Source organism: Kockovaella imperatae, assembly GCF_002102565.1.
Source record: "Kockovaella imperatae strain NRRL Y-17943 chromosome Unknown BD324scaffold_4, whole genome shotgun sequence".
NCBI lineage: Eukaryota > Fungi > Basidiomycota > Tremellomycetes > Tremellales > Cuniculitremaceae > Kockovaella > Kockovaella imperatae.
In genome coordinates, this window is record NW_019028944.1 from 728,962 (window position 1) to 751,428 (window position 22,467).

General features: G+C 53.0%; 11 protein-coding genes across 11 annotated transcripts; 7 read left to right on the forward strand and 4 right to left on the reverse strand.

The window, feature by feature from the left end:
* Nucleotides 1–690: 690 nt before the first annotated feature.
* On the forward strand, nucleotides 691–2,235 carry BD324DRAFT_358518 (hypothetical protein). Its single transcript, XM_022012576.1, has 7 exons — nucleotides 691–1,040; nucleotides 1,097–1,188; nucleotides 1,243–1,271; nucleotides 1,340–1,742; nucleotides 1,798–1,893; nucleotides 1,944–1,987; nucleotides 2,042–2,235. The coding sequence occupies exons 1-7, from the start codon at nucleotides 874–876 to the stop codon at nucleotides 2,048–2,050; spliced, it is 840 nt and encodes a 279-aa protein (XP_021872373.1). The 5' UTR covers nucleotides 691–873; the 3' UTR covers nucleotides 2,051–2,235.
* Nucleotides 2,236–3,236: 1,001 nt separating this feature from the next.
* On the forward strand, nucleotides 3,237–4,917 carry BD324DRAFT_649819 (hypothetical protein; the record flags this gene model as incomplete). Its single annotated transcript, XM_022018049.1, has 2 exons — nucleotides 3,237–3,409; nucleotides 3,471–4,917. 2 exons carry the CDS (start codon nucleotides 3,237–3,239, stop codon nucleotides 4,915–4,917), a joined length of 1,620 nt encoding a protein of 539 aa, XP_021872374.1.
* Nucleotides 4,918–4,970: 53 nt separating this feature from the next.
* Nucleotides 4,971–6,797, reverse strand: BD324DRAFT_649820 (hypothetical protein; the record flags this gene model as incomplete). The annotated part of the gene is made up of 1 exon (XM_022018050.1): nucleotides 4,971–6,797. The coding sequence occupies one exon, from the start codon at nucleotides 6,795–6,797 to the stop codon at nucleotides 4,971–4,973; it is 1,827 nt and encodes a 608-aa protein (XP_021872375.1).
* Nucleotides 6,798–7,928: 1,131 nt separating this feature from the next.
* Nucleotides 7,929–10,244, reverse strand: BD324DRAFT_358459 (hypothetical protein). The gene is made up of 8 exons (XM_022012575.1): nucleotides 9,944–10,244; nucleotides 9,633–9,804; nucleotides 9,521–9,581; nucleotides 9,328–9,460; nucleotides 9,260–9,277; nucleotides 9,103–9,213; nucleotides 8,161–9,047; nucleotides 7,929–8,109 (listed from the first exon to the last, which is right to left on the reverse strand). The coding sequence occupies exons 1-8, from the start codon at nucleotides 9,995–9,997 to the stop codon at nucleotides 8,028–8,030; spliced, it is 1,518 nt and encodes a 505-aa protein (XP_021872376.1). The 5' UTR covers nucleotides 9,998–10,244; the 3' UTR covers nucleotides 7,929–8,027.
* A 104-nt stretch (nucleotides 10,245–10,348) lies between these two features.
* On the reverse strand, nucleotides 10,349–12,419 carry BD324DRAFT_620923 (hypothetical protein). The gene is made up of 6 exons (XM_022015337.1): nucleotides 12,120–12,419; nucleotides 11,447–12,076; nucleotides 11,130–11,406; nucleotides 10,893–11,090; nucleotides 10,736–10,850; nucleotides 10,349–10,695 (listed from the first exon to the last, which is right to left on the reverse strand). Exons 1-6 carry the CDS (start codon nucleotides 12,380–12,382, stop codon nucleotides 10,406–10,408), a joined length of 1,773 nt encoding a protein of 590 aa, XP_021872377.1. The 5' UTR covers nucleotides 12,383–12,419; the 3' UTR covers nucleotides 10,349–10,405.
* A 128-nt stretch (nucleotides 12,420–12,547) lies between these two features.
* Nucleotides 12,548–14,051, forward strand: BD324DRAFT_588837 (RNA-3'-phosphate cyclase). Its single transcript, XM_022013771.1, has 7 exons — nucleotides 12,548–12,872; nucleotides 12,926–13,104; nucleotides 13,141–13,209; nucleotides 13,244–13,368; nucleotides 13,411–13,536; nucleotides 13,571–13,816; nucleotides 13,856–14,051. The coding sequence occupies exons 1-7, from the start codon at nucleotides 12,617–12,619 to the stop codon at nucleotides 13,983–13,985; spliced, it is 1,131 nt and encodes a 376-aa protein (XP_021872378.1). The 5' UTR covers nucleotides 12,548–12,616; the 3' UTR covers nucleotides 13,986–14,051.
* A 102-nt stretch (nucleotides 14,052–14,153) lies between these two features.
* BD324DRAFT_620926 (hypothetical protein) lies at nucleotides 14,154–16,814 on the forward strand. The gene is made up of 5 exons (XM_022015338.1): nucleotides 14,154–14,333; nucleotides 14,371–14,962; nucleotides 15,002–15,464; nucleotides 15,553–16,222; nucleotides 16,260–16,814. The coding sequence occupies exons 1-5, from the start codon at nucleotides 14,211–14,213 to the stop codon at nucleotides 16,608–16,610; spliced, it is 2,199 nt and encodes a 732-aa protein (XP_021872379.1). The 5' UTR covers nucleotides 14,154–14,210; the 3' UTR covers nucleotides 16,611–16,814.
* A 93-nt stretch (nucleotides 16,815–16,907) lies between these two features.
* Nucleotides 16,908–18,790, forward strand: BD324DRAFT_620932 (Rho GTPase activation protein). Its single transcript, XM_022015339.1, has 7 exons — nucleotides 16,908–17,363; nucleotides 17,404–17,539; nucleotides 17,603–17,670; nucleotides 17,711–17,762; nucleotides 17,803–17,965; nucleotides 18,002–18,138; nucleotides 18,188–18,790. Exons 1-7 carry the CDS (start codon nucleotides 17,068–17,070, stop codon nucleotides 18,689–18,691), a joined length of 1,356 nt encoding a protein of 451 aa, XP_021872380.1. The 5' UTR covers nucleotides 16,908–17,067; the 3' UTR covers nucleotides 18,692–18,790.
* Nucleotides 18,791–18,897: 107 nt separating this feature from the next.
* On the forward strand, nucleotides 18,898–19,845 carry BD324DRAFT_620934 (hypothetical protein). Its single transcript, XM_022015340.1, has 6 exons — nucleotides 18,898–19,018; nucleotides 19,075–19,284; nucleotides 19,323–19,452; nucleotides 19,490–19,513; nucleotides 19,575–19,753; nucleotides 19,809–19,845. Exons 1-6 carry the CDS (start codon nucleotides 18,992–18,994, stop codon nucleotides 19,830–19,832), a joined length of 594 nt encoding a protein of 197 aa, XP_021872381.1. The 5' UTR covers nucleotides 18,898–18,991; the 3' UTR covers nucleotides 19,833–19,845.
* BD324DRAFT_620940 (putative vacuole fusion, non-autophagic-related protein) lies at nucleotides 19,846–20,853 on the reverse strand. Its single transcript, XM_022015341.1, has 7 exons — nucleotides 20,765–20,853; nucleotides 20,651–20,712; nucleotides 20,511–20,597; nucleotides 20,400–20,467; nucleotides 20,186–20,354; nucleotides 20,063–20,145; nucleotides 19,846–20,024 (listed from the first exon to the last, which is right to left on the reverse strand). The coding sequence occupies exons 1-7, from the start codon at nucleotides 20,807–20,809 to the stop codon at nucleotides 19,873–19,875; spliced, it is 666 nt and encodes a 221-aa protein (XP_021872382.1). The 5' UTR covers nucleotides 20,810–20,853; the 3' UTR covers nucleotides 19,846–19,872.
* Nucleotides 20,854–20,951: 98 nt separating this feature from the next.
* Nucleotides 20,952–22,202, forward strand: BD324DRAFT_620943 (ADP-ribosylation facter). The gene is made up of 7 exons (XM_022015342.1): nucleotides 20,952–21,189; nucleotides 21,266–21,358; nucleotides 21,412–21,504; nucleotides 21,563–21,640; nucleotides 21,684–21,748; nucleotides 21,789–21,920; nucleotides 21,963–22,202. Exons 1-7 carry the CDS (start codon nucleotides 21,135–21,137, stop codon nucleotides 21,993–21,995), a joined length of 549 nt encoding a protein of 182 aa, XP_021872383.1. The 5' UTR covers nucleotides 20,952–21,134; the 3' UTR covers nucleotides 21,996–22,202.
* Nucleotides 22,203–22,467: the final 265 nt, after the last annotated feature.

The following is a 22,467-nucleotide window of genomic DNA, read 5'->3' on the forward strand; positions in this document are numbered from 1 at the left end:
CTTTGGTTGTTTGGCAGGAGGGGGGGGGGGGGGGTCGAGTCCGAGACGCCATTACTCTAGGCACATAGTAGAGACAAAGAGGGAGAGTGCACTCAGCGTCATCTGATCGATGACGAGAAGGGAAGAGGCGGCCGTGCGCATGATTAATGACCTCGATTTCTTTCTGAACTGATAACCCAAGCTTCCCGCACCTTCCCGCTCCTCTATTCTCTTGCTCTGGCCATCCACGACACACTCACACTCACACACATACACTCTCTCTATCTCATCGTCATCGATGCTATCTCATCATGACTGACCTCTCTCACACAGACTGTGTCTGGTACCTGAGAGGAAGGAAGGAAGCGAAGGAAGGGGGGGGGGGGGGGGGGCAAGGGGATGATGGTCGAGCATGAGTATGGGAATGAAGACTCTACCTCATTGACACACACCCAAAGCAGCTCTGCTGACGGTCCCTCACTCTCCTCCCTTCCCTTTCGACCTTTTGACTTTTGAGGGTTGACCATCAAACAAGAAAAACCCGTTTACATTCCTTTGACTATCTGCCGCGTCGAGGCCACACACACCCCTGTTCCTCTCGCTTGCTCTCGCTCTCCTTTATACTGACCCCGAGGAAGGTGTCTCTTCTCTCGTTATCATCAACTTCTTTCATTCTTTCTCTTTCTCTCTCTTTCAGCTCATCTCTCACTCTCACTCTCACACCTTTCCAATCACCTATAGATTCACCTAGACGACTCTCGACTCCTAGATTCAGCCTCTCTCTCTCTCTTGATCAGCATTCGACCCCGCTGCTTTGAGCCATCAGAAAATCGCCTAGACGCCTCCTCCTCCTCCTCCTTTGGTCACTCGTTCAACGCGATAAGGACACTTCCAATGCGCGCCATCTCTCTGCTCTCCATCACCTCGGTACTCGGTCTCGTCCTCGCTCATGGACCAGGTGGACCTCCTCACGAGCCGGCTCCTCCACCACCACCCCCGCCTCCTCCACCTGCTGGAGGACCCCAATGTGGTTCAGTGACCTCGACCCATACAAAGACAAAGTAAGCGAGGTGATCAGTGTTCCCACCGGCCACAAACTCATGATACCCTTTCTCAGATACTCCCAGACTTGGGCACCCGCAGTGACCGAGACCGTCACCAAGCACGACCATTTCTGTTACGAGATTCAAACCATCACTTCCACTGCCAGTAAGTTTATGATCGGTTATCGGGCTGTACCACGAGCTAACCCCAACCCCTTAGCTGAGAAGACCAAAGAAGTCGTTAAGACGGTGAGTTGGCGCCCTGTAAGCGAGCTCGAAGCCAGAAGCTGAAAGAGTTCTCCCCCTCCTCCCGATAGACCATCACCACGACTCCCACCTCGACTGTCTTTGCCTTTGCTCCTCCTTATTCAGTCACTTACAAAACAACCATCACTACCTGCGCGCCACCTGCGCCCACGTATCACAAGAGGAGCTTGGGAGTCGATGACGATCTAGAGATCAGAGACATTGATTCACTCACCAATGCCGAGCGTCTTCGTCGAGGTCTTCCGATCGCTGGTCCCAAGTTCAAGCGTACCGGAGGACATGGCGGACCACCGGGACCTCCTGGTCCTCCTGGTCCTCCCGGTCCTCCCCGCCCGAGCTGCACGCCCAAGACCATCGACACCACTGTCACCAGCACTTGGGTCAAGACCGTAACTCCGACGTCGAAGACCTTCACCACTGAGTGTTACAAGACGAAGACCTTGGATGTCATCCGTGAGTGATTGTGTGATTAATGTGTCAGCCTCCATGCTCAACACGCCGTTTTCAGGTACCACCACGGTCACCAAGACCAATGACAAGACAAAGACAGTCACCCAAACAGCCCCGACGACCACTGTCACCGAGACATTGACTCCATCGTACAGTGAGTGCAACGCTGGCCTTCACGTCAAGAACTAAACCTTCCCCCTTTAGCCACAACAAAGACGGTGACCAAGACAAAGGGAACTTGCCCAACTGTGAGAAAAATCCATCTAATGATATGTGACAAGAAGCGCTGACGTCGATCGCAGACTGCTTAGTAGCTGGTCTCCTGAAGTGCTGCTCCTTGGCGGTCTCCACCGCACTTGTACATTCGACCTGTGATATAAATGGACGCTCCGCAGCGCGTTTCGACTTTGGACATCCATTTCATTCGTTCCCAGGAGCCGTATCCTCTTCAAAGCCGACCCTGGTTCCGTCCCGGCCACTATAGAGAGGTGTCGGGAGGGCCAGCAGAGGCCGGTTTCATTTCTGCCTATAATAATTTCCCTCATCCCAGGGGTGATAGGATGGACGTACTTCCTTCACTGTGCCGGTCCTTACGATCATGATTGATAGAGCAAAACTCATGGACACTATTACTATGATGACAGAGGACAAAGATTAGCTTGCTCGGCATTTGAGGCACTCATGGTTCTTCCTCTTTTTTTCTTTTTGCTGCCTTCCCGTTGTCTCGGAAATCGGGCGACAAAAAGAGAAAAAGAGTTTCTGCAGGGTGAGAGAGCAGTAATAAATTTGACCGGGATCTTCCCGTGGCATCCCGTCTTTCTATCGTACTCTCTCTTGTCTTGTGAGTCCTCCCATGGCAGTGACATGCTCTCTCAAACTCACGGTCAGCAAGGGTTTGGATCATCCCGCTCTTGCCCTCAGTTATATTAGTGCTTATTCTATGGTAACGGTCTCGGATAAAGGGTTGATCGGCGTGAAAACCTCCCCGAATCAAGGGATCGCCCTGCTCTTTCTGCTCATAGATCAGGCTGTCATCAGGGCAAACCCCGAAGCCTGATACCTTTTCAAGCATGAACGAGTGAGGGACCTGAGACCCGACAGAGCACGAAGTCAGAGGGAGTGAGTTCCCTCTCGCATTAGTTCTTCCGTCACACCCGCTGATGGATGAAGCGTGACACCCGAGAGAGCTCAAAAGCTGAAGAGACGCCGATCAGACTGGCATGTCTCCGATTGCCATCGCACGAGGGTTGCAATCACAAGGCAAGACGTCGTAATGCTGGATAGTGACAGAATATATGAACTTGCTAGGTTGCAGCAACCTTCGCGTCCCACTCACCTCATTCGTCACACACCTGACTCATCCTCTGGACAGAGGTCTGTTGACCATTGCAGCCCGCCGCCAAGTGCTTCAGATCTCTGCAATCTCAGCCCTCTGTCGATCCAACGACTTCTATCATGGACACTCTTTCCTCCCTTCCTTCGTCCTCAACGCTCAGCATGACATCTGACGTGTTCAAAACTCTGCCTCAGATCCCCATGGATGCTTCCATGGCCCAATCGACTCAAGAACGGTCTACCCCATCCTCATCCTCCGCCACACCATCGTACCGACAAGACGAGTTCTTTTCGATGCATGACTTGGAAATGAAGCTCAGAGAATCGCAAGGCAAGTCCGTCCATCGTTGAGTGCCAGAGTCATCGCTAACCCAGTCCTGCAGGCATTCGACTCAGCGTACAACGAGCCAGAAAAGCATTGCGACGGAAATCACCACCTCGATACGACTTCACGCCTGCTTCACCTTCAGATCACTCCTCCGTCGGCTCGCAACCTCAAACACCCGCTCTTGACCTATCGACCCATTTCGAATACCCCTCCCTGCCCTCAGAAACGGCATCCTACGTAGACTCGGACAGGGACTCGTGGTCGCTTTCACATCTGCCTCACGATCAGGGGCTTGGATACGCCGCTTCAAAGTCCCTGCCACATATCGACGACAACACTTTTGATACGCAGAGACCTACATGGTGCAGTGAAGTCAACTCCTTCGGCAGAATACCGAGCATGGAATCGGTCATGAGCGATCCAGCCTTTCTCTTACCCTGTCAATTCATGTGCGATCTCTCCTGTCCGGAAACCATGGAGCAATTGACAAAACTACGACAAGCGGCTGCAAACCTCGAGGCTTGTCTTCAGAGAGTCTCTGCATTGCCACTGGCCTCCGAGGCGGATGTCTCGATCTCGATGTCCGCTCCCACTCGCCCGGTTGTCAGGCGAATTCGACGAAAGGCCGTCCCAACTCCTTACGACGATTCCACTATCTCGCACAGTATCTCCATCACCCCTGCTCCGTTTGTTCCCACTACACCGACCCGCATCGCACCGGCTGTTCCCAAGCGGAGTCCTGTTCGACCCGCGCCTCGAAAAAGCAGCCTGATCAGCGCCTCATCCACCCAACCGGTCGCTAAACGCTCAGCATTGGCCTCTATGTATCAAAACTCGCGAGCGTCTCAGTCTGTGTCTGAATTGACATCCCGCGTGTCAGCCTGGTCACCTTTTGGATCCCGTTCTACCAACCGACCTGCCATTTCGAGTCCCATGCGAAGGACAAGTTGTGACACGCAGTCCACCCATTCGGACATTTTGGACTCGGGCTCGTCATCCTCCGGGACATCCTTTTCCGCTACATATGCCAAGACCTCTACCGAGTCGTTGGCTCTGGCTCGATATACAACTCCTACAAAGCCCTCCGTCTCTCCTCGAACATCCAGTATGACTCCTGGGTTGAGCCAATTTGCAGATGCCCAATTTGGCTATCATCAAGCGTCATCAGGATCTTCACTCTCGACACACATGCCAGCAGGTCAAGGCAACCAAAACCCTCATGGACCGTTGTCTGAAGCGGAATCTGGTCTCAAAAAGCTGGGAATGGGGCTCAGTCGGGGGATGAGCAGTGTACTCAACCTTGGGTCCCTTGATCGGGGATCGTCTCTATCGGCGATAGAAAACAAGGAACGACCTCTGCGGACGCACTTCAGACTCCGACGATCCGACCTCAGCTCGAGAGCTGCCAACGACCTCTCACGCAGCTCGCCAATGGGGGAGGAAGAAGCTCAGATCCAGCCATCAAAAGTCAAAAGACGAATCTTGAGTATGCCAAGAGTATTCAGTTCCCGATAAATAATCATTGTATCGTTGAGTGCGATGCATACTCTCGTCAGACATAGACTTGCTCAGAGTGCCAACCCAACCTCGGTGACCATGCTGATTATATCCTCTCGAGTGTCAAAGACTCGTGCTTCCCCCACTCCGATACTGACCATCGGACCAACGGAAACGATGCTCGCGGTGTGCAAGTCCTCGTCGCTTGCCTCGGACGCCAAGGACACACTGTCACGCTGCGTCTTACCGATAGGTGCTGACGCGGACCGTCTTCTCGCGAACGATGACTCGGAGAGAACATGGTCCAAGCCATCTAGGCCTAGACCAAAGCATGAAGAGGCAGAAGTCGGCTCCTCCTCCGCGGGACGCCAACTCTCTGTGCTCCGATACACGGCTTGTCTACTCGAGGAGGCTGAGTTCGAGCCGGCGGACTGCAGTGATGACAGCGAGCTGGCAGATAATGAGTCGTCGACGAAGATGCCAGAGCTAGGCGTGTTGGGTGCTGCTTTCGCCGTCTTGTAAAAAGCCACCCTATGGTTCACTTTGTAGTATGGCAGCTTGCTAGAACCATCTTGGAGATCCAGAGGGGGAAGTGGAGCTCGACGGCGATGTGCCAGTGGGGCGGTGATCGAAGGGGGTTCCGGAAAATCCAGTCCGAGGCCTAAACCGGGATTGAGCGGTTTTTTGTCGGTCTGCCTGGATGAGGATTCCGCAGTCATCCCCATGTCTAGAACATCCGAATCCAGTGAAGCCAGCATTGAACCCAACGCCGCCTCAACATCGGGGAATGACATCAGGGACGATGCGGAAGAGGACGATGATATGCCACTGGTCGATTGAGCCGTCGGCATTGACTCGTACGACGATCGTGCCGAACAAGAGGAGACAAGAGACGGAAGTGAAGGAAATGATTCCAAAGGTTGCACAGGCGTCTGGTTCTGAGGCGGGAGCGTAATCGTGACAGTGCTTTCACTCGATGGCAAAACGGCCAGCGGTGCAAATGGAGTGAATTGCAAGTCGACGTCAATCGTGGGCGACCCAGTCGCCTCGGCTGCGGCCTCAGAAGGATTACTGTGAAGGATCGGAGCTTGCTCCAGTCCCACCACGGCACCGCTGCAGGATCGGTCCTGTCCGTTGTCGAGCTGAATCGATTCGAATCCGTCTGATAGATCTTGAGGAGTGGCTGGGATAATATTCAACTGGGGCAGTGCCCCAGACTCGAGCGTTGCGTGCGATACATCGAGCGAGAGACCAAAGTTGTTCATTCTCATTCCAGACGCGAACAAAGACGAGTGCCTCACAGGTCTCGGTACGAGCTCCGGGGCATCGTTGATGATTCTCGCCGGCAGATCCTGGGACTGCCTTCCTCGATCAGCCGTTGGTCTGTAAGGGGAGGGCGGGGGCGGAGCACGCTGCTGCATGGTAGAAACATAGGCGCTTGGAGGGGTAGTGACATGGTTGGAGGGAAGCTGAGGGTTCGACAACGGAGAGATTTCTGTGGAAGATGTAGGGGGTGAGACCTGGAATGACCTGGATCCAAAGGAAGATGTTGTCGGCGAAGGAGGGCGAGAAGACCGCCTGCCGCCAGATTTGGCAGTAGGAGACGACAGGCTCACATCAAGCGGCCTCACAGCATCGCCACTACCGTCGTGATCAGAAACGACCAACATGGGCGGAGCCATTCGGCGTGGCAAGGGCTCCTGACGAGTTGGAGTCACAGATGGCGAAGCATGGGATAACGGTGTAGCCGGCTCTGAGGTGAAGCGGATGCGCGACGGGGACGTAGACCGAGTCGGATTAGCTGGGCTGCGCAGGATCGGAGGCGGAGCAGGAAGATTTGGAGGGTACGCTATGACCGGCGCCGATACCGGCGCGGACTTTTTCCTCCAAGAGAACATGATGGTCCCTGAGGTCTCTGATCGATGAGACAGCGCCGCGTAGAGTTCGGGTCGTAAATATACAGGATGCTCAGGCTGATAGTAGTTGTATACAATGTCGCGCTTGGTAGGTCCAGATTTGCCAGATCACGTTGTATGGTTACTAGAAGGAACGCCCGAGATAAGATGTAACGAATGTGTTGAATGAATGAATGTGGTAGCTGACGTTTGTCAAGCTGTTGGTCGGCAGGGAGAAGTGTTAATGCGCGAGGCTGGTCCACGAGGCCATATGACGGATGATGATTGATTGATTGATCGACAGACCAGCTAGCGCAAAGGTGGACTGATGATCTGAATCAAAAAGAAATCCGTCGCGACGAGGCAGGGGGGGAAAAGGGTAGTCACCTGGTCTGCGATTTTCCTCTTTCTTCTACCGTATTTAAACAGATCCCAAGATTCAAGTGCGCACCCCACAACCTCTTTAACGCCGTGCTCAACTTGCAAAGTAGCAAGGACAGACTGACAACAAGGCTCTCTCTCGCTCGCTGCCTTGCCAAGGGGTTCGTTCTCCTATGTGATGGGTGGCGTCGTAAAAAGAAAACGAAAAGAGTGAACGAACCTCTCTTTGAAAGACGTAATCAAAGAGGGGGGGGAGAGATCACCTTAGCTTCAGGCGCTGGCAGGGAGAGGTGTAGAAAGGAGTTTTGCGCCAGATTGCAGACGTGTGTCGCACAGCCATATGCAGGCATCGTTGACGAGCAGTTTGCTGATCCGGAGCTGTCCGGCTCTCCTCTCACCTGTCCCTTGAATCTAGGCGCCTTTGGTGAAAAAAGGCAAATAGACTGCGGCTCACAGCCCAAACAAGATCAAAGGCACAGAGGCGTCAATCACGGCACAGACGTCGGACGAAAGGGCAGAGAGAATGCCATCCACATAAACACTCGTGAGGGGTAATAAACTGCGAAGTGAAGGACACCGAGGAAGGAACGCAGAGACGTGTAAAATTCCAGGTATAAATTTTCCACCCTTTTTATGGAATCGCGGCAACAACATTCACGCGTGCCTTGTCCAGGCTCCACAGCCATAGGGCTTTCCGGGCCGCGCACGATTCTCAAGAGATCAAGAAATGACATGCAGACCTTCCAAGATCATCATATGCATGCCTGCCAAGATGAAGAACAACAGATGTACCAATGACAAAGACCTCTAGAGGGCCTGAGAGGGTCAACCCAAAAGCAAAACAAAGTCGCGCTATGCGTCGTGTTCCTTTCTTTTGCGGGGTTTCTGTCGGCCTTCGCGTTTTGCAACTTGTCGAGCAAGTCTCAGCCCACACCTGCGATACGTCATAAGACGTCGGCACTCCCCACCGTTCCGCTTGACTCACGCATTGCAGAGATCTTTGATGCCGCTCTCACTTCGCCGCCACTCAGGACTCTCGGTTGTCGCGCACAATCGACAGCATTGGACGTCTCCTGGGGGTCTGATCAGTGGTCGCGAGCTGCTTGACGCAGTCGTTGCAGACGTCGAACGCCTAGCCGATGACATCGAGGAAGATAGATCGAGTCTCGGTCCGTCACGATCACCCGAGGGAGCCGGATATGCTGCTGATTCTTGGAGGAAGGTTGGACTGAATAAAGGGTCCTCGATGTAGGGAGACTGCGACGGATGCGAGTACGAGAGACTCGATGGCGTCTGGGGAAAGGGCATGGTGTAGTTGCTTTGGTTCCATTCATTAGGCATTTCGTTGATCCGGGCCCAATCCTGCTGCGGTGGCACATAGCCATAGCCCAGCATGGCCTCTTGAGTGACTCCGTCCTGGCCAGATTGGGTTGGGCCGGCATGTGTGACGTGTTCGGGAAGCCGTTGCTGCAATTCCACCTGCTTTGTTGTTTGATAGCAGGAGAAGATCAGGTTTCCGTAGGGAATGAAAACACTCGTTATCTGACGGAAGAGACCTTCGGATGTCACCGTGTGTCTGGCGCCAAATCTGGTGGTGCAGTTGGTCCGCTGCTCGATAGGGGTCGCTGGCAGTTGATTCGGATCCATGTCTACGCCTCTCATGAGATTCGAGTATTCTTCAGCATCATACGACCCATCAAGTATAGAGTCGGAATCGCTGTGCCGTGGCGGAGGCCATGAGAATGTGAGCGTGTGCGGCTCAAGAGGGGACATGGAGGCTGTATGGATTTGAAACACCCTAGAAGGAGGGTAACGAGACTGAGGCATGAAAGGCAGGTAGTGAGATATGCTCTGTGACAGTGCGAGGATTTGCTGAGGGGGATCCAGGATGTCAGCTCGTCCTTGTTGTTTCGTGAATAGCCCTCACATCGTCGCCAATGCTGGCCGTTCCACAATAATTGGTCCATTCGTCATTTCTCCGGGCGGGGTCATTGTTGGCGACGGGATCCTTGTCTCGTATCGCGTGGAAAAAGGCCAACTGAAGACAATGAGCAAGATCCCTGTAGTATACGGATAAGACTGACCAGCAGACCATCAGCCACCTGGATGCGTCAGTCATCACCATGATCGTGTGAATGTCAATGTCGCTCACCCAGTTCAATACGAGGTCTAGTATGAGATATTCGTCATCTTCCACGAATGTCTGCGCGTCAAAAGGTTTCTCAATGTCATCCTCGCTCGCTCCGAGTAGGCGCCTTATCTGGCCGAGACGGGCGAAACGGACTCTAAAGCTGAGCGTCAGCCTGGAAAGCAGGCAAGACATCGCAGCGAAGATCAAATTTCACCTTGTCACACTTCCCTGCAGGTCATCTGCTGCGATTGCGCTGGCTAGATCGGATCTAGCCTCTGGGGACATGTCTCTTCAGCCGCTGCCCTGCTTAACACAGACCGACTCACGCTCGCGTTCTGCTGGATGAATGAAGCTGAGAAGGCTTCGTCCCAGAAAAGACATCTTTTGTGCTGCCATGTGCACCGAAAGCACCGGATCAGGATGCACGAAGAGCAGATCGAATCTTGAACCAGGATCCAAACAGCACAAAGCCCAATAGCATCTTATACCGCCGACCCGCTAAGAAGTCATCAGCTGTGTGTCCGTTTTGCATAGATCAAAGTGGATTCTCTTCGCCATTAACTCGATCAGAGAGGTACCTTGTTGCCGGTAGTAGGGGCAACAGACAGGAAATTCTGTGGAACAAAGTTTGGCTCACCGGCACCCCTCGAGAGCTAGACGACGCATTCGATGGCGTGGATCTGGCGCTCATCTACGCTCCAAGCGTTTCAGCTATGCCACGTGAGTATCTTGCTAGGGGGGGGGGGGGGGGGGGCTCTATGAGCTGATCGTGTCGGGATCTTGTCGCTGCCCTGTGGGGGACTGTGTGTGTCCGTTATCTAATCTCCCGCTAAGTGAATGATCTTTGACGCCTGTCCCCTCACCCGGTACCGGTGGTGTGTGATTAAATGTGATCGAACGAGTGATCGAAGAAGTGATCGACGGATGATGACGGCGGGGGGGAAAAAAGGACGGTAAAAAATCTTTTGGGGTTCTCTCTTTTCCCCTCTGGACTCCCCCGCGCGTGTTGGCAGCCGGCCGGCCCAGCTTATTATTATTTAGACTTATTTTTCATAACATTGTTACAGAGACCTCTGTCCTATTCGATACATTGAATGGGCTAACTGCTCGTTGATGGTTCTCTCATGCCAGATAGGATCTGGTCGACAAGACTGACGAGATTCAGTCGCGGTTGGGCGACGTCAAGTGTATCTATGACATGCTTCAACCTTTGTGATGAGATTTCCGACTCTTCTCCCTCGACCCTACCCTCGAGGTGAGCGAATGGCAATTCTGTGGTAGGGTGCAAAGTCAGGACGATGATTGGGCAAGAGTCCCTCAGAATGAGAGGCATGCTTAGACCCATTGACCTCTCGCCAAGCCGTACCGTTATAGGGACAGCGGCGGAGTCTGTCACCGTTTTCAGCCAGAAACATCTCTGCGGACCAACCTAGCGAAAGATCTTCATCGACGAAAGCCTCAGGTTCGGAAGACATTCGTTCCAGCGCGTCAGGCGCAAAGGCACTTATGAACCATGAATTCAGGATGATTTGCAGATGTAGTTGCTGGCACGAAGTCAGCCTGGAACGCCTTTTCTAGGGACCCACGTCAAGCTTGCCTGCAAGGTCCCGCTGTGAGCGTGAGACAGGGACTTGGCCAACAATCAGACCAATGGGTCCAGGCTCTGACATGCTGTATCGCTGCTGATATCCTTTTTGTTGACCTTCGGATGTCAGATGATGCACAAAGTCGGACGCGTAGGCAAAGGTGGAAGTGCGACCTGCTCGATCGCCTTCGAGGCGTGTCTTTCCCATGTCAGGCGAGCGAACACCTAGAGAGCTTACGAGCAATTGTTCCACCCGCATTGAACCATCCCAGCTGGAGATCTTGGCATTTCCGGCATCATTCTGTAGCCATAATCTCCTGACCACCACTCCTTCTGCGATGGAACTGCTCCTTGCGACATACTGTAGAACCCAGTCTGCCGCCGTCCATGGATCAACCACAGCTTCTTGCTGAGGTGCGCGTGAAGTTGAGGGCTTCAGACAGAACTGCACAGGAAGACTGGCATTTCCCGCGAAGACGATCGTCGGAAACAAAGTGTCTGCGAGGTTGTATGATCTTGTCTCCAATCAGCAAAGACCGCGGAAACACTGCTTACCCGGAGGATTTTACCATCGATTCCAGCTCAGACACTACCCTCTCGAGTTCGGGAAACCATTGTTGCCTCTCATCTGCTTTCGCGAGCTTGTCCAGGATCTTGAGGTCACTGAATTCTTTTTCGAGAAGGATGATGCTGTCTTGCGTGGCAGTCAGATTCGCGATCTCGGAGCTACGTGACGACATATTCCACGCAGAAAGATACTGCTCAATCCGACTTTTAAGCACTTTGGCGATCCAATCACTTCTGCCGGTTGAGTCACCATGGACATGATTTGCCGTAAGTTTACTCAGTCTGATGCCGCCGCGGATTTGATCCTCTGGAGCGCTGGAAGATGGTCTCCCGTCCAGTGAAATGTCGTCATCTTCTTCGTTCCCGGGCATCGCATCCGTTTCAAGATCTATGTCGACGACGAATGCTTCTCCAGCAAGAGTCATGGATTGTTTGAAGAGTCCAAACTGCGAGTCCTCGACGTATGTCTGAATGTCGACTTTGGTCGCAATACGCTTGAGCAGTTCCGACGACGACAGCTCCGTCAAGGGTGAGACCAAAGAAGCACCGCTCGCAAAAGACGGAGCACTGGATGCCATGGCTTCTTCTAAGGCGAGAAGACCTGTTTCCTGCTCACAGCTACAGCGATGAGCATGGTGCGCTGAAAGATTCTGCGACTTACATCTCGCGCAGGGCCAAGCTTAGCTTGATGGCCGCTTCGTCGCCTTTGATTCCACCCAGAATCTTTCGAGCTGCGAGTAGGGCTTCCGCTACCTGCTGTAGTGAACTGATCTGAGAGCTGACGTTCGTCTCTCTCGCTTTGCCCTTTCCAGTGAGATTCGGGGGAGCATAGTCATGTTGGAACGGTATGTTCAAGCTCGGATGTCGAGTCAAGTGTGATATTAGTATAGAGTGCAGCTGAGAGGCCAGACTCGGACTTGACATGCTTTCGGGTGCTGTATGTCGGTGTCCTCAACAGACGAACAGGCTGCATGCAGTTGCTCGTGCCCCACCGGCCGCGGCAGGCCGCGCCGGGTCTCAGGCTTATCACGTGACAGATCATCAGATTTTTGAAGTTGTCCGAGACGCAATTGCATTGCATCCACTTCACATATCTTTCAGGAATTGAACAGGTCCACTTGACCCCAGCGCCGGACTGAGGGTAATTATCTGTCTGTCATGGCGATTCAGGGAGAAATCTTTCCGGACAAAGGCAAAGGTCGGTCGACGTCCGCTGCACAAGAGATCCTGCGCTTCTCGTCTCACCGATTCCTGCGCCAACGATTGGTTCTGTGCATACTTTCCGGTCGCTCGATTCGGGTAGACAACATACGACCTGACGACGTACATGTGGGACTGAGGGACTACGAGATCAACCTACTCAGGCTAGTCGAGAGAATTACAAATGGGTCCACGATCGATATCTCCGTCACAGGTGCATACCTCTGCTCACCAGAGCGTCAAAGAGCTCGCTGATTCATTATCCAGGCACATCGTTTGTATTACACCCTGGAATACTACCTGGAGGGAGGCACACCCATACCTGTCATCTGGGTCGCAGTATCGGCTACTACTTGGAGCTTCTCGTCCCGCTGGCACCTTTCTGCAAGAAGCCATTGACGGTAACACTACATGGAATCACAGGTTCAGTCAATACCGACCTCACCGTGAGCAAATCAGCTGTCCATCGCCCTGACTCTCAGGTCGATAGCATAAGGACTGTGACACTGCCTCATCTTCATATGTTTGGCATAGAGGATATGGAGCTAAAGGTACGACGCAAATCAGACCGTAGCTCACCCGCAGATAATAAAGCGGGGTTCAGCTCCCCTGGGTGGAGGTGAAATCACCTTCTCATCACCCATTGTCCGCCATCTCAAGACCATACAGGTCGTGGATCCTGGCAAAATTGGCAAGCTAAGGGGCATAGCGTAAGTCTAGAGAGACACAACCCGCCACTGAACAGCTCTCAGTTATTCCACACGGGTTTCCCCACAATTTGCGAATCGCATGGTGGAAGCTGCTCGGGGAATATTGAACACATTCGTGCCAGATACATACTTGTACACCGATGTCTTTAAAGGCGAAGAATCTGGAAAGTGAGCCTAGGTGTTTTGCAGCCGCTGAACTCAGATCTCCCGGATTCGGCATTACACTGGTCGCTCAAAGCAGCACTTATACCCTTCACTCTGCAGAAAGTTCCTCCGCGACGAGTCGGATACCAGAAGAAGTAGGGGTACGTGCAGCCAGGCTTCTTCTCAAAGAGGTCCAAAGTGGCGGATGCGTCGATTCTCGCCACCAATGGCTGGTCCTCTTGTTTATGGCCTTGGGCAAGGAAGATGTCGGCAAATGTCTTTTTGGCCAATTGACCAGCAACACGTGAGTCTAAGTCTATACTCAAAGCCTTACACCTCTCAGTGTCCAATTTATGCGCGACATGCAAGCATCATTGGGGGTACGATTCAGAATCACCGATGCCGGCTCAAATCTATTACTCCTGAGTTGTTTGGGTGTAGGCTACAGCAATGTCAACAAGAGGGTCGACTGATCGCTTGTTGTATGCGTCGTATGCACGTCGAGGACTCCTGTGCCCTTCATGCACAAAAGATCTACCTTGCGGTGTCCCGCAAATGCCATCACGAGTTTTTGCTTCCGTTTGCCTCGTGCCATTTCGCCTCTAAATAAAAGACCATCTAAGCGGTTACAAAGACGCCGTCACAGCTACTCTGCTTCTCGTGGGGACTTCGTCTGCCCATTAGACAACTGCGAAGCCATGTCTCAAGTCCGAGCAGTGCATACGTTCACGGCTGAGCATGGCGATGAGCTCGACTTTGCGGCTGGGGAATTGATCGATGTGATTGAGAGAGACGAGGGCTTTGGAGATGGCTGGTGGAGGGTGAGCTCAACTCTATCCGGCCTGGCATTGACGACAGGGTCGGAACGCGCGCGGCGAGGAGGGGCTCTTCCCTGCCACCTATATTGAGGAGCTCAGTCTTGAGAAAAAGGAGACGGAACCGAGTCCAAAAGCCTCCCCCATACCGACTCCGCTAGAGGAGACCAAACCCTTGAACGACAAAGCCGAACCTCGGGAGAAGACTCCAGAACCTGAATCCATGGATCAGACGATTGCTTCTGTTCAGACCGCCATTGAGACGATGGGTCAGCCTTCGCAAGAGGAAGAACTGGGCGTCGGTCAAGACATGCGGGCGCGTTTGGCAGCGCAGGCTAAACTCGCCAACGACAACAGGGAGAAACAGCGCGCTAGCGGTGGAGTGACGGGGTTGATATATTCAGACGAGAGTGACGATGAGGAAGAGCCAAAGCGCGAGGAGAATGGCTCTATCACCCGGTCGCATAGCTCCAGTGCTCCATCGAGCAGAGCAGTCGCCAATGAACTACAACCGCCGTTGTCCCTGCCTGGGACGCCTGTTAACCAGGGCAACCCCAAGTCATGGAGTGTCGAAGATGTCGTCAAGTGGGCCAAGTCAAAAGGTTTCGATGAGGGCATATGTGCCAAGCTAGAAGGTGAGCTCTTATCGCCAATGCTGCTTGCTGACGACGAAGAGCACGAAATTTCTGGCGATCTGCTACTGGAGCTGGATGCCAATCTGTTGAAAGAGTTGGATATCCCTCAGTTCGGCAAACGATTGAAGCTTGCGCAAGCAATCAATGAGCTGCGACAACCGGTTGCTTCTCCATTACAGAGAGGTATGAGCGCGCCACCGACTGCTCTCGTCGCACAGACACCCGCTGGATTATCACCGCGAATTTCAGAGTTCAGCGAGAACCAGGACGATGCTTGGAAAGACACACGAAGGACAACTTCCGGCTCTGGCAACATGGCACCGCCTGCCACAACGATGGGGACGATCCCCGAACGTACAATCAGCGTCCCATCCAGTCCCATGACGCCAGCATCGTCTGCCACTAAGCGTGAATCTACCGGATCCTCTAGTCACAAAAAGAAGAGCAGCATAGACGGCAAAGATCGCTTAAGCTTCTTCTCACGCAATCGAAAACCGGCTCCGTGAGTGACTTCAAAACGTTTCTTGAAGTTGACGCGTTGTCTTACCCCTGATTGCTTCCCATATAATGTGTGTCCTTTCGCATGACAGCACTGCATCGCCTGGTGACACTCGCGCTCGTCTCGGTGCGACTACTCTAACCCATCAAATCCAACCTGTAACTCCTACCTTCAACCGTGCAGCGTCTGGTGGTGCCAAGGCTCTGCAGCAAATCGGTACGCCAGACCACTCCGGCTATATGCGGAAGAAAGGCGAACGCTACGGAAGCTGGAAGATGAGATTCTTTGTCCTCAAGGGTTCTCATCTTTACTACATGAAGAGCGCCGACGAGGATCGTGTCAAGGGAAATATCGATTTGCGAGGCTACCGCGTGATAATGGATGAGAACGCCCATCCGGGTTCATACGCCTTCAAATTGGTCGGAAATGACAAACCACATGCCTTTTCCTCGTCTGAACAGTCTACGGTAAGGGAGTGGATGAAGGCTCTCATCAAGGCTACTATTGCTCGAGATTACACCGTGCCTGTGACTTCATCTTGCAACATTCCCACCATTCCCCTCGCGGAGGCGCAAGCGATGAGCCCGAGGCCACCTTCACCCGCCACCCGAGAAGCCACTCAGCGAGCGACAAGGCGGGAGAACACGAATCAGCTGACGGCGCATGATGCCAGCGTCTTGATGAGTCTTGACGCGGGTAAGAGGGTCAGCTTGCCCTCGCGACCCAGCCGTGAATTACGCAGCCCGTCAAATAACAACTTGGTGAGGCAGATCAAAGTCATTGATGCTGACTGCGCAGGACCCGGGACGCTCAGACGAATTGGTCAAGTTTGTGAATGATCATCTACCATCCCAGTATCCACGAGCTTCGACCATTCCCGACTCCTTCGTATCGGGCGAGGTCGTTTTCCTACTTGTTCGCCACCTGTCAGGGATTGAACCGAATCCTCCCGTACCTCCTAATGCGTTCGCACCTGAAGATGGACAGCCTAGCATTTCGGGCTTGTTCGCCATGATGGACATTTTGATCGATGCAGGAGTGGACACTGCTGGGGTAAGCATTAATGATGTGAGAAACGGGGATTCAGAAGCGATTGCGAGGCTGGTGGAGAGTGTCCGCGAGTGGTCTCGCACCAGGTCAGGTCCATAGTCTGTGTGATTCGTGGGACAATGGTCATCCTGGGGAATGAGCACAGGACGGAGACTATCTTTTTATCCATGGCTTTGTGAGATCCCGGGCGAGGTCGACATTAGAAAGTTTGGGAGATCATCTTTTTGCTAATTGGGGGATTACCTTTTTTTGTGTCTGGGAGAGAGAGAGAAAAACCTAATGAAAAATGAAACCTCGTGCCTGAACTCTTGTGTCGTCACCTCTCGTCGCTCCCCCGCCGCCGCTTTCCCGATAAAGGAAAGAATTGGGAAGCGCGGGAGAACTTGCTACTCTGGTATTTAACGTATCCGAAAACGAGGGGACTCACTGAACTGACCTTAGGCTTTGAGATTCCTCACAGGATTGACTGATTCCCTCGACTTGATCCCTCCTGCCTTTCTCTCAGAGCCTTGTGTCTCCCGTGTAGGCTCACACGCAGCCGGCGTACTGTCACATCATGGTCTCCACCAGACCCTCCCCAGCTCCTGCCAAGGGCAGAATGGCCTATCCCTCTGCCTCCAACTATACTCCAGGCGATGTTGACAATTCTCCCTCATTCCTCGGCTCAACGTCGCCTCCCACGGATGCAGACAGAGAGAGGGCTCAAGGCCTCAAGCTATGGTGGAAGGCTTTTCGCGATCAGGGCCCGGCCGAAGGGCCAAGAGTCTTTGGTGTACCGCTGTCAGAATCGATCAAATATGCGTCTGTCCAGATTTCAACGGCCGCGGAAGACGGTTCTTTATATGTCTGGGGGTGGGTCATAACGGGGTCGTCTGTGGAACTGACGAGTCAGCGTGATCCCGGTGGTCGTCGCCAAGTGCGGTCTCTACCTCAAAGAGAATGGCACAGAAGTAGAGGGTGCTTTCCGAATATCTGGTAGCACCAAGCGAATGAGGGATCTGCAGGCAGTCTTTGATTCTGGCCCGAAGGCATGTTATCTGTTGCCATTCAACGACTCTATTCAAACTGTCTGCTAATCTGTGGTACTACAGTATGGGAAGAACATCAACTGGAAGGTATTGCCATACACCACCCATGATGTCGCGACCATTTTCCGGCGGTAGGCTCTTACTCTGGAAGTCAGTAGCTCACACCATCAGGTTTCTGACTCAAATGCCTGAGCCCATCATCCCCTTTGAATTTTACGATCAAGTACGTTTCGTCGATCTGTGACAATGCTCATGGTTATCAGTTCCGAGAAGGGCTGGACGCGGAAGCTGTGCAGGAAACAATTGACCGCTACAAAGAACTGATCCGAGCCCTACCCCCCGTGAACCAATACCTCCTGCTCTATGTTCTCGATTTGCTACACGTATTCGCCAACAACTCGGAACAGAACCTTATGACTGCACCGAGTAGGTCATCTGGTAATCTGGCAACTGACAGCGTAGATCTGGCCCTGATTTTCCAACCCGGAGTGCTGTCGCACCCTGTCCATGTGATGCGCCCTCGAGATCATGTCCTATCCCAACAGGTATTGGAATTCCTGATCGAGAATCAAGATCACTTCCTCATTGGCATGCAATTGGCGAGTTTCTTCTCGCGCTACGTAAGAGTTAAGCTGACCTTCTGGACAGCCCAAGAGGGACACTAAATCCCCGTCTATCCTCTCTTCCCGCTCGTCTACCCCGCCACCATCCGTACGCATGGTCAAAGCCGACCCTGATTTCATGCTACCGTCCGATTCTGATGACGAAGCTCCCGCCGGGGGCTACTACGTTGTAGAGAGCTCTGGACGAAAGCCCGTCTCCGCGACTCAGCCAGAGTATTCGGCGCCGAAGATTGAGCCTAGCCTGATACCGAGTAAGCCGGCGCCAGTCGCATACACCTCGAACGACATCATGGATCCATCAGACTCGGACGATGATGCCCCTCCAGGCGGCTACGAAGTTCGCATCGGTGACCCTGCTCGTGCTCGAGCGGCATTCCTCACGAGGACTGCAGTAGCGGGCAAGAGCAGAGCGGCAGCTCCCTCTCCTACACCTAGTAGCATTGCTCGAAGGCGGACGCTGCCCGCAGGTCACTCTTCAGGCTGGAAGGCGAGGCGAAAGGATCAGGCCGTGAAAGAGGCCCCGGCCTGAGAAAGGGCTCGGGCTGACCTCCAGCCCCTCCCGTACTCCTCTTTATCTTGATGGACAATTGTAGAAAAGGGTCGTGAGATGCATGTATCCAAAGGTGAATCAAGCTGTGCCACTCTAATTCCAGGCGGCAATATGGAACATTTTTGATTCCGTTTTCGCGTTGAAGACTCCGCCACCATATTTCAGCCCCGACCAATTCAACCTTCGCCCCCTCATCTTACTCCTCATTCCAGGTGTTCTGTAGCATCCAGCCGTTCACAGAGCCTCGCATCATCTCTTTCTCAAAAGCGACGGATTATCATGGATATTGACAAGTCACTCGAAGAGGTCGGTCGGCGCCCCGTTAATTTTCCATCAGTTCAATCACTCACGCTTCCACGAAGATCATTGCGTCCAAGCCTCGTCGCGGGAGGAATGGACGAGGTGGAGCACGCAGAGGTGCATCAGCGCCTCAATCAGGAGCTCGAGCTCGATATGCTGGGCAGACGCCAAAATCTGCTGCGACCGCTCCCCCCGCTAAAGCCTTCGCCGCGGACGCTATGAAGATTATCATCAGCAACTTACCCAACGACGTGACTGAGGCCGCAGTTAGGGTGAGTCAGAAATGACCAGATCAGGACTGATTCTGTAGGATCTTATGCAGTCCACAGTCGGGCCCGTCAAGTCCGTTCAGATGACCTATACGGCTACTGGCAAGAGCACAGGACAGGCCACGATCCTCTTCAAGAACAAGGGAGACGCGAACAAAGCTCATGCTTCATGTGAGCCTAGATCATGGTCATACAGCTAAACGTCCAGATCACAACAGAATGATTGACAACCGTGAGGATTGAACCTAATCTGCTTCATTAAAAACACTCACTGAACATGGCTCTCATTTCAGAGCGCCCGATGAAAGTGGAGATCGCTCTTGATCCCAACCAAATGGTCTCCCTCGCTTCTCGTGTCGCCCCAGCGGCGCCTACCCGAGGCAAAGCTGTCAGCAGGGGCCGAGGCGCTGGTCGTGCTCGAAATCCTCGCCCTGCCAAAAAGTCGGCAGAGGAGCTTGACGCGGACATGGCGGTACGTCACTGACTGTCAAGGTTGCGTCTGCTAAAGCATTGCATGTTATCTACAGGCGTACAAATCGACTGACGCTTGAGAAAAATTATGAGTTATCAGGGTTCTTTGTATGCATCTGGTCATGCCCCTCTGGGGATCGATGACCACACTTGAGTGAACGACACTACAGACACGCCAGACACGCGTTTCGCTTCCTGGACTCGCACGATGAAGTTGATTAAGATCGCGAAGAACAAAGCCACGCAAATCGCGAGCGGGCCCCATACAATGTCTGCAGTGGTCAATGAGGGCCAGGGGGTGAGCACCCACCGAAGCTCCCCGCGTCACGAGCAGAGATCATGGTCAAACGTCTCTGAAAGATGATCCAGCCGTATATCAAGATACCAGCGGAGCTTCAGGACTTCAGCACGGCGCGAATTAGCCTGCACTCACATGATAGCATATGCAAGGGCGAACCAACGAGCCATGGAATCCTTAGCTCCAAGTAATAGTCCAGAGGCGATACTCGACAAGAGTAACCCAGTCGAGACGTAAGAAATGAAGGTTCTCTCGTTTGCGAACCAAACCTTGGCCTCTACCTTGACAGGTGTAGGGATTTTCTCTGTCGGCTGAGGTCAGGACCAAAAGGAAGGTCACAATCACGCACTTGGAACGCGTAGACGCATTGCAGGGTCATCGATAGAATGCAGGTCATTGACCAAAGGTCGGGCAGGGCTGTTCCGTTTGATCAAACATGATGCCTCAGTCTAAGACGTACTCATCAGGGATACGATCGGCTCGTTTGCTCTTGAAGCGCATTCCGGCGCCTTTTGGAGGCAAGAGCTTGGTAGCTCCAGCGGAGAATCTACAGATTGAACTATGAGCATCCCACTGTACATTCATCTTTGGCTCTCTCACGGTTGGAAGAATCGGTCGTATAGATTCTGATTGGAGCTGGAGGATGGCATGGCTGTGGAGTCCTATCGATCAAGGTGAGCAAGTTCGGAAGTCAGAAGGTAGCGTAACGCCTACCTGAGAGTTATCGTTGGCTCCCTGTACTTGCTGTTGGGATGGCATGGTGGTAGTGCATGCACAAGTAGCAGACTCCGTCAGGCGCAAATGGATGCGGTCCATAGCACGTGCGTGACGCCTCTAACGTTTTAAAGGAAAGATATGATCATAAAGTGCCACATAAAATATTCTGTCATATCGGCGTTATCTCCAACCCCCTTCCCATTCCCCCCCTTCCCCTCCCTCCACGCCCGCGTCCCACCTCGTACTCGCAACTGTCTTTGCCACGTTCTCCTCGTTCTTCCTCCTAGACCACAACGACCCGTCAGAGTAGTGCACACGCTCTCGACCCTTCCCTCTTCTCCTTAATCCATCGTTCGATCTCTGTAAGATGGGTCTCTCCGTCAGTCGACTGCTTCAAGGCCTTTTCGGCAAGAAGGAAATGCGTTAGTCAAACAATCCCCAATGCTCTTCACATCGAGGCTTAGGAGACGAGCCATCGCTGACTGGATCGACATTTAGGTATTCTGATGGTTGGTCTCGATGCCGCCGGTAAAACCACCATTTTGTACAAGTTGAAGTTGGGAGAAATCGTCACAACCATCCCCACAATTGGTGCGCGCATTGGTTTCAGCCAGGGCACGCGACTGACGATGTGTATTTTTTAGGATTCAATGTCGAGACTGTCGAGTACAAGAACATTTCCTTCACGGTCTGGGATGTCGGTGGTCAGGACAAGATCAGACCGCTATGGCGTCACTGTCAGTTCCGCAGCCCATCAGCTTGTCGCGCCCGGTCAACTACTGATAAGCCGTTCAGATTTCCAAAACACTCAGGGTATCATCTTTGTCGTCGATTCCAACGATCGGGAACGTATCACCGAGGCTCGCGAGGAACGTGAGTTCGCCTAGACTAGCACTGCTTGCTGACAATATGACAGTGCAACGCATGTTGAGTGAGGATGAGTTGCGAGACGCCCTCCTCTTGGTCTTTGCCAACAAACAGGTGAGTTTCCGTCACTTGGACTTTCAAGCTGATCGTGCAGGATCTTCCCAACGCCATGAATGCCGCCGAGATCACAGACAAGCTCGGACTCCACTCCTTGAGGCAAAGAGCTTGGTACATCCAGGCTGCATGTGCTACCTCTGGAGATGGTTTGTACGAGGGCCTTGAATGGGTGAGTGGCCATGATCCACCATCGCTGAAGCAATCATCCCAGCTCGCCACCAACCTGAAGAAACGGGGTCAGTAGAGGTACTAGGGGTGGCATGCACGAGTCTACGCATCAGTTCGTCACTGAAGCACATCTCCTATTCCAACCTCGATTTGTAAATTCTCTCTCACTTCGAAACTCTCATTTTGATTCATGGCTTCGACGACCCTTTTTTGACCAGCACCAAAAATGCATAGCTGCTGCATCGAATCAGTCCCCCTTCTCGTTCTGACAGGGCTTCCGGATGTCTTGCTGGAGCATGCATGCCAGCGACTGTCTATGCTATTACGTAATTAGTCTCGCGTGCGTGGACAGGTACGCGTTGCCCCCATCTCCGATCTGGTTTGAATATCTGAAGATCGACGACCCAGACAGATGCTTTGACTGGAAAAATTAATCTCACCTTTCTCTACTACTACTTTCTCACGAAGAGAGGCGGCGCGGGTGCGGACGGGCGGGAGAGTCAATTCACCATTCACCGTATAATAATCATCATTGGATCTCAACTTCT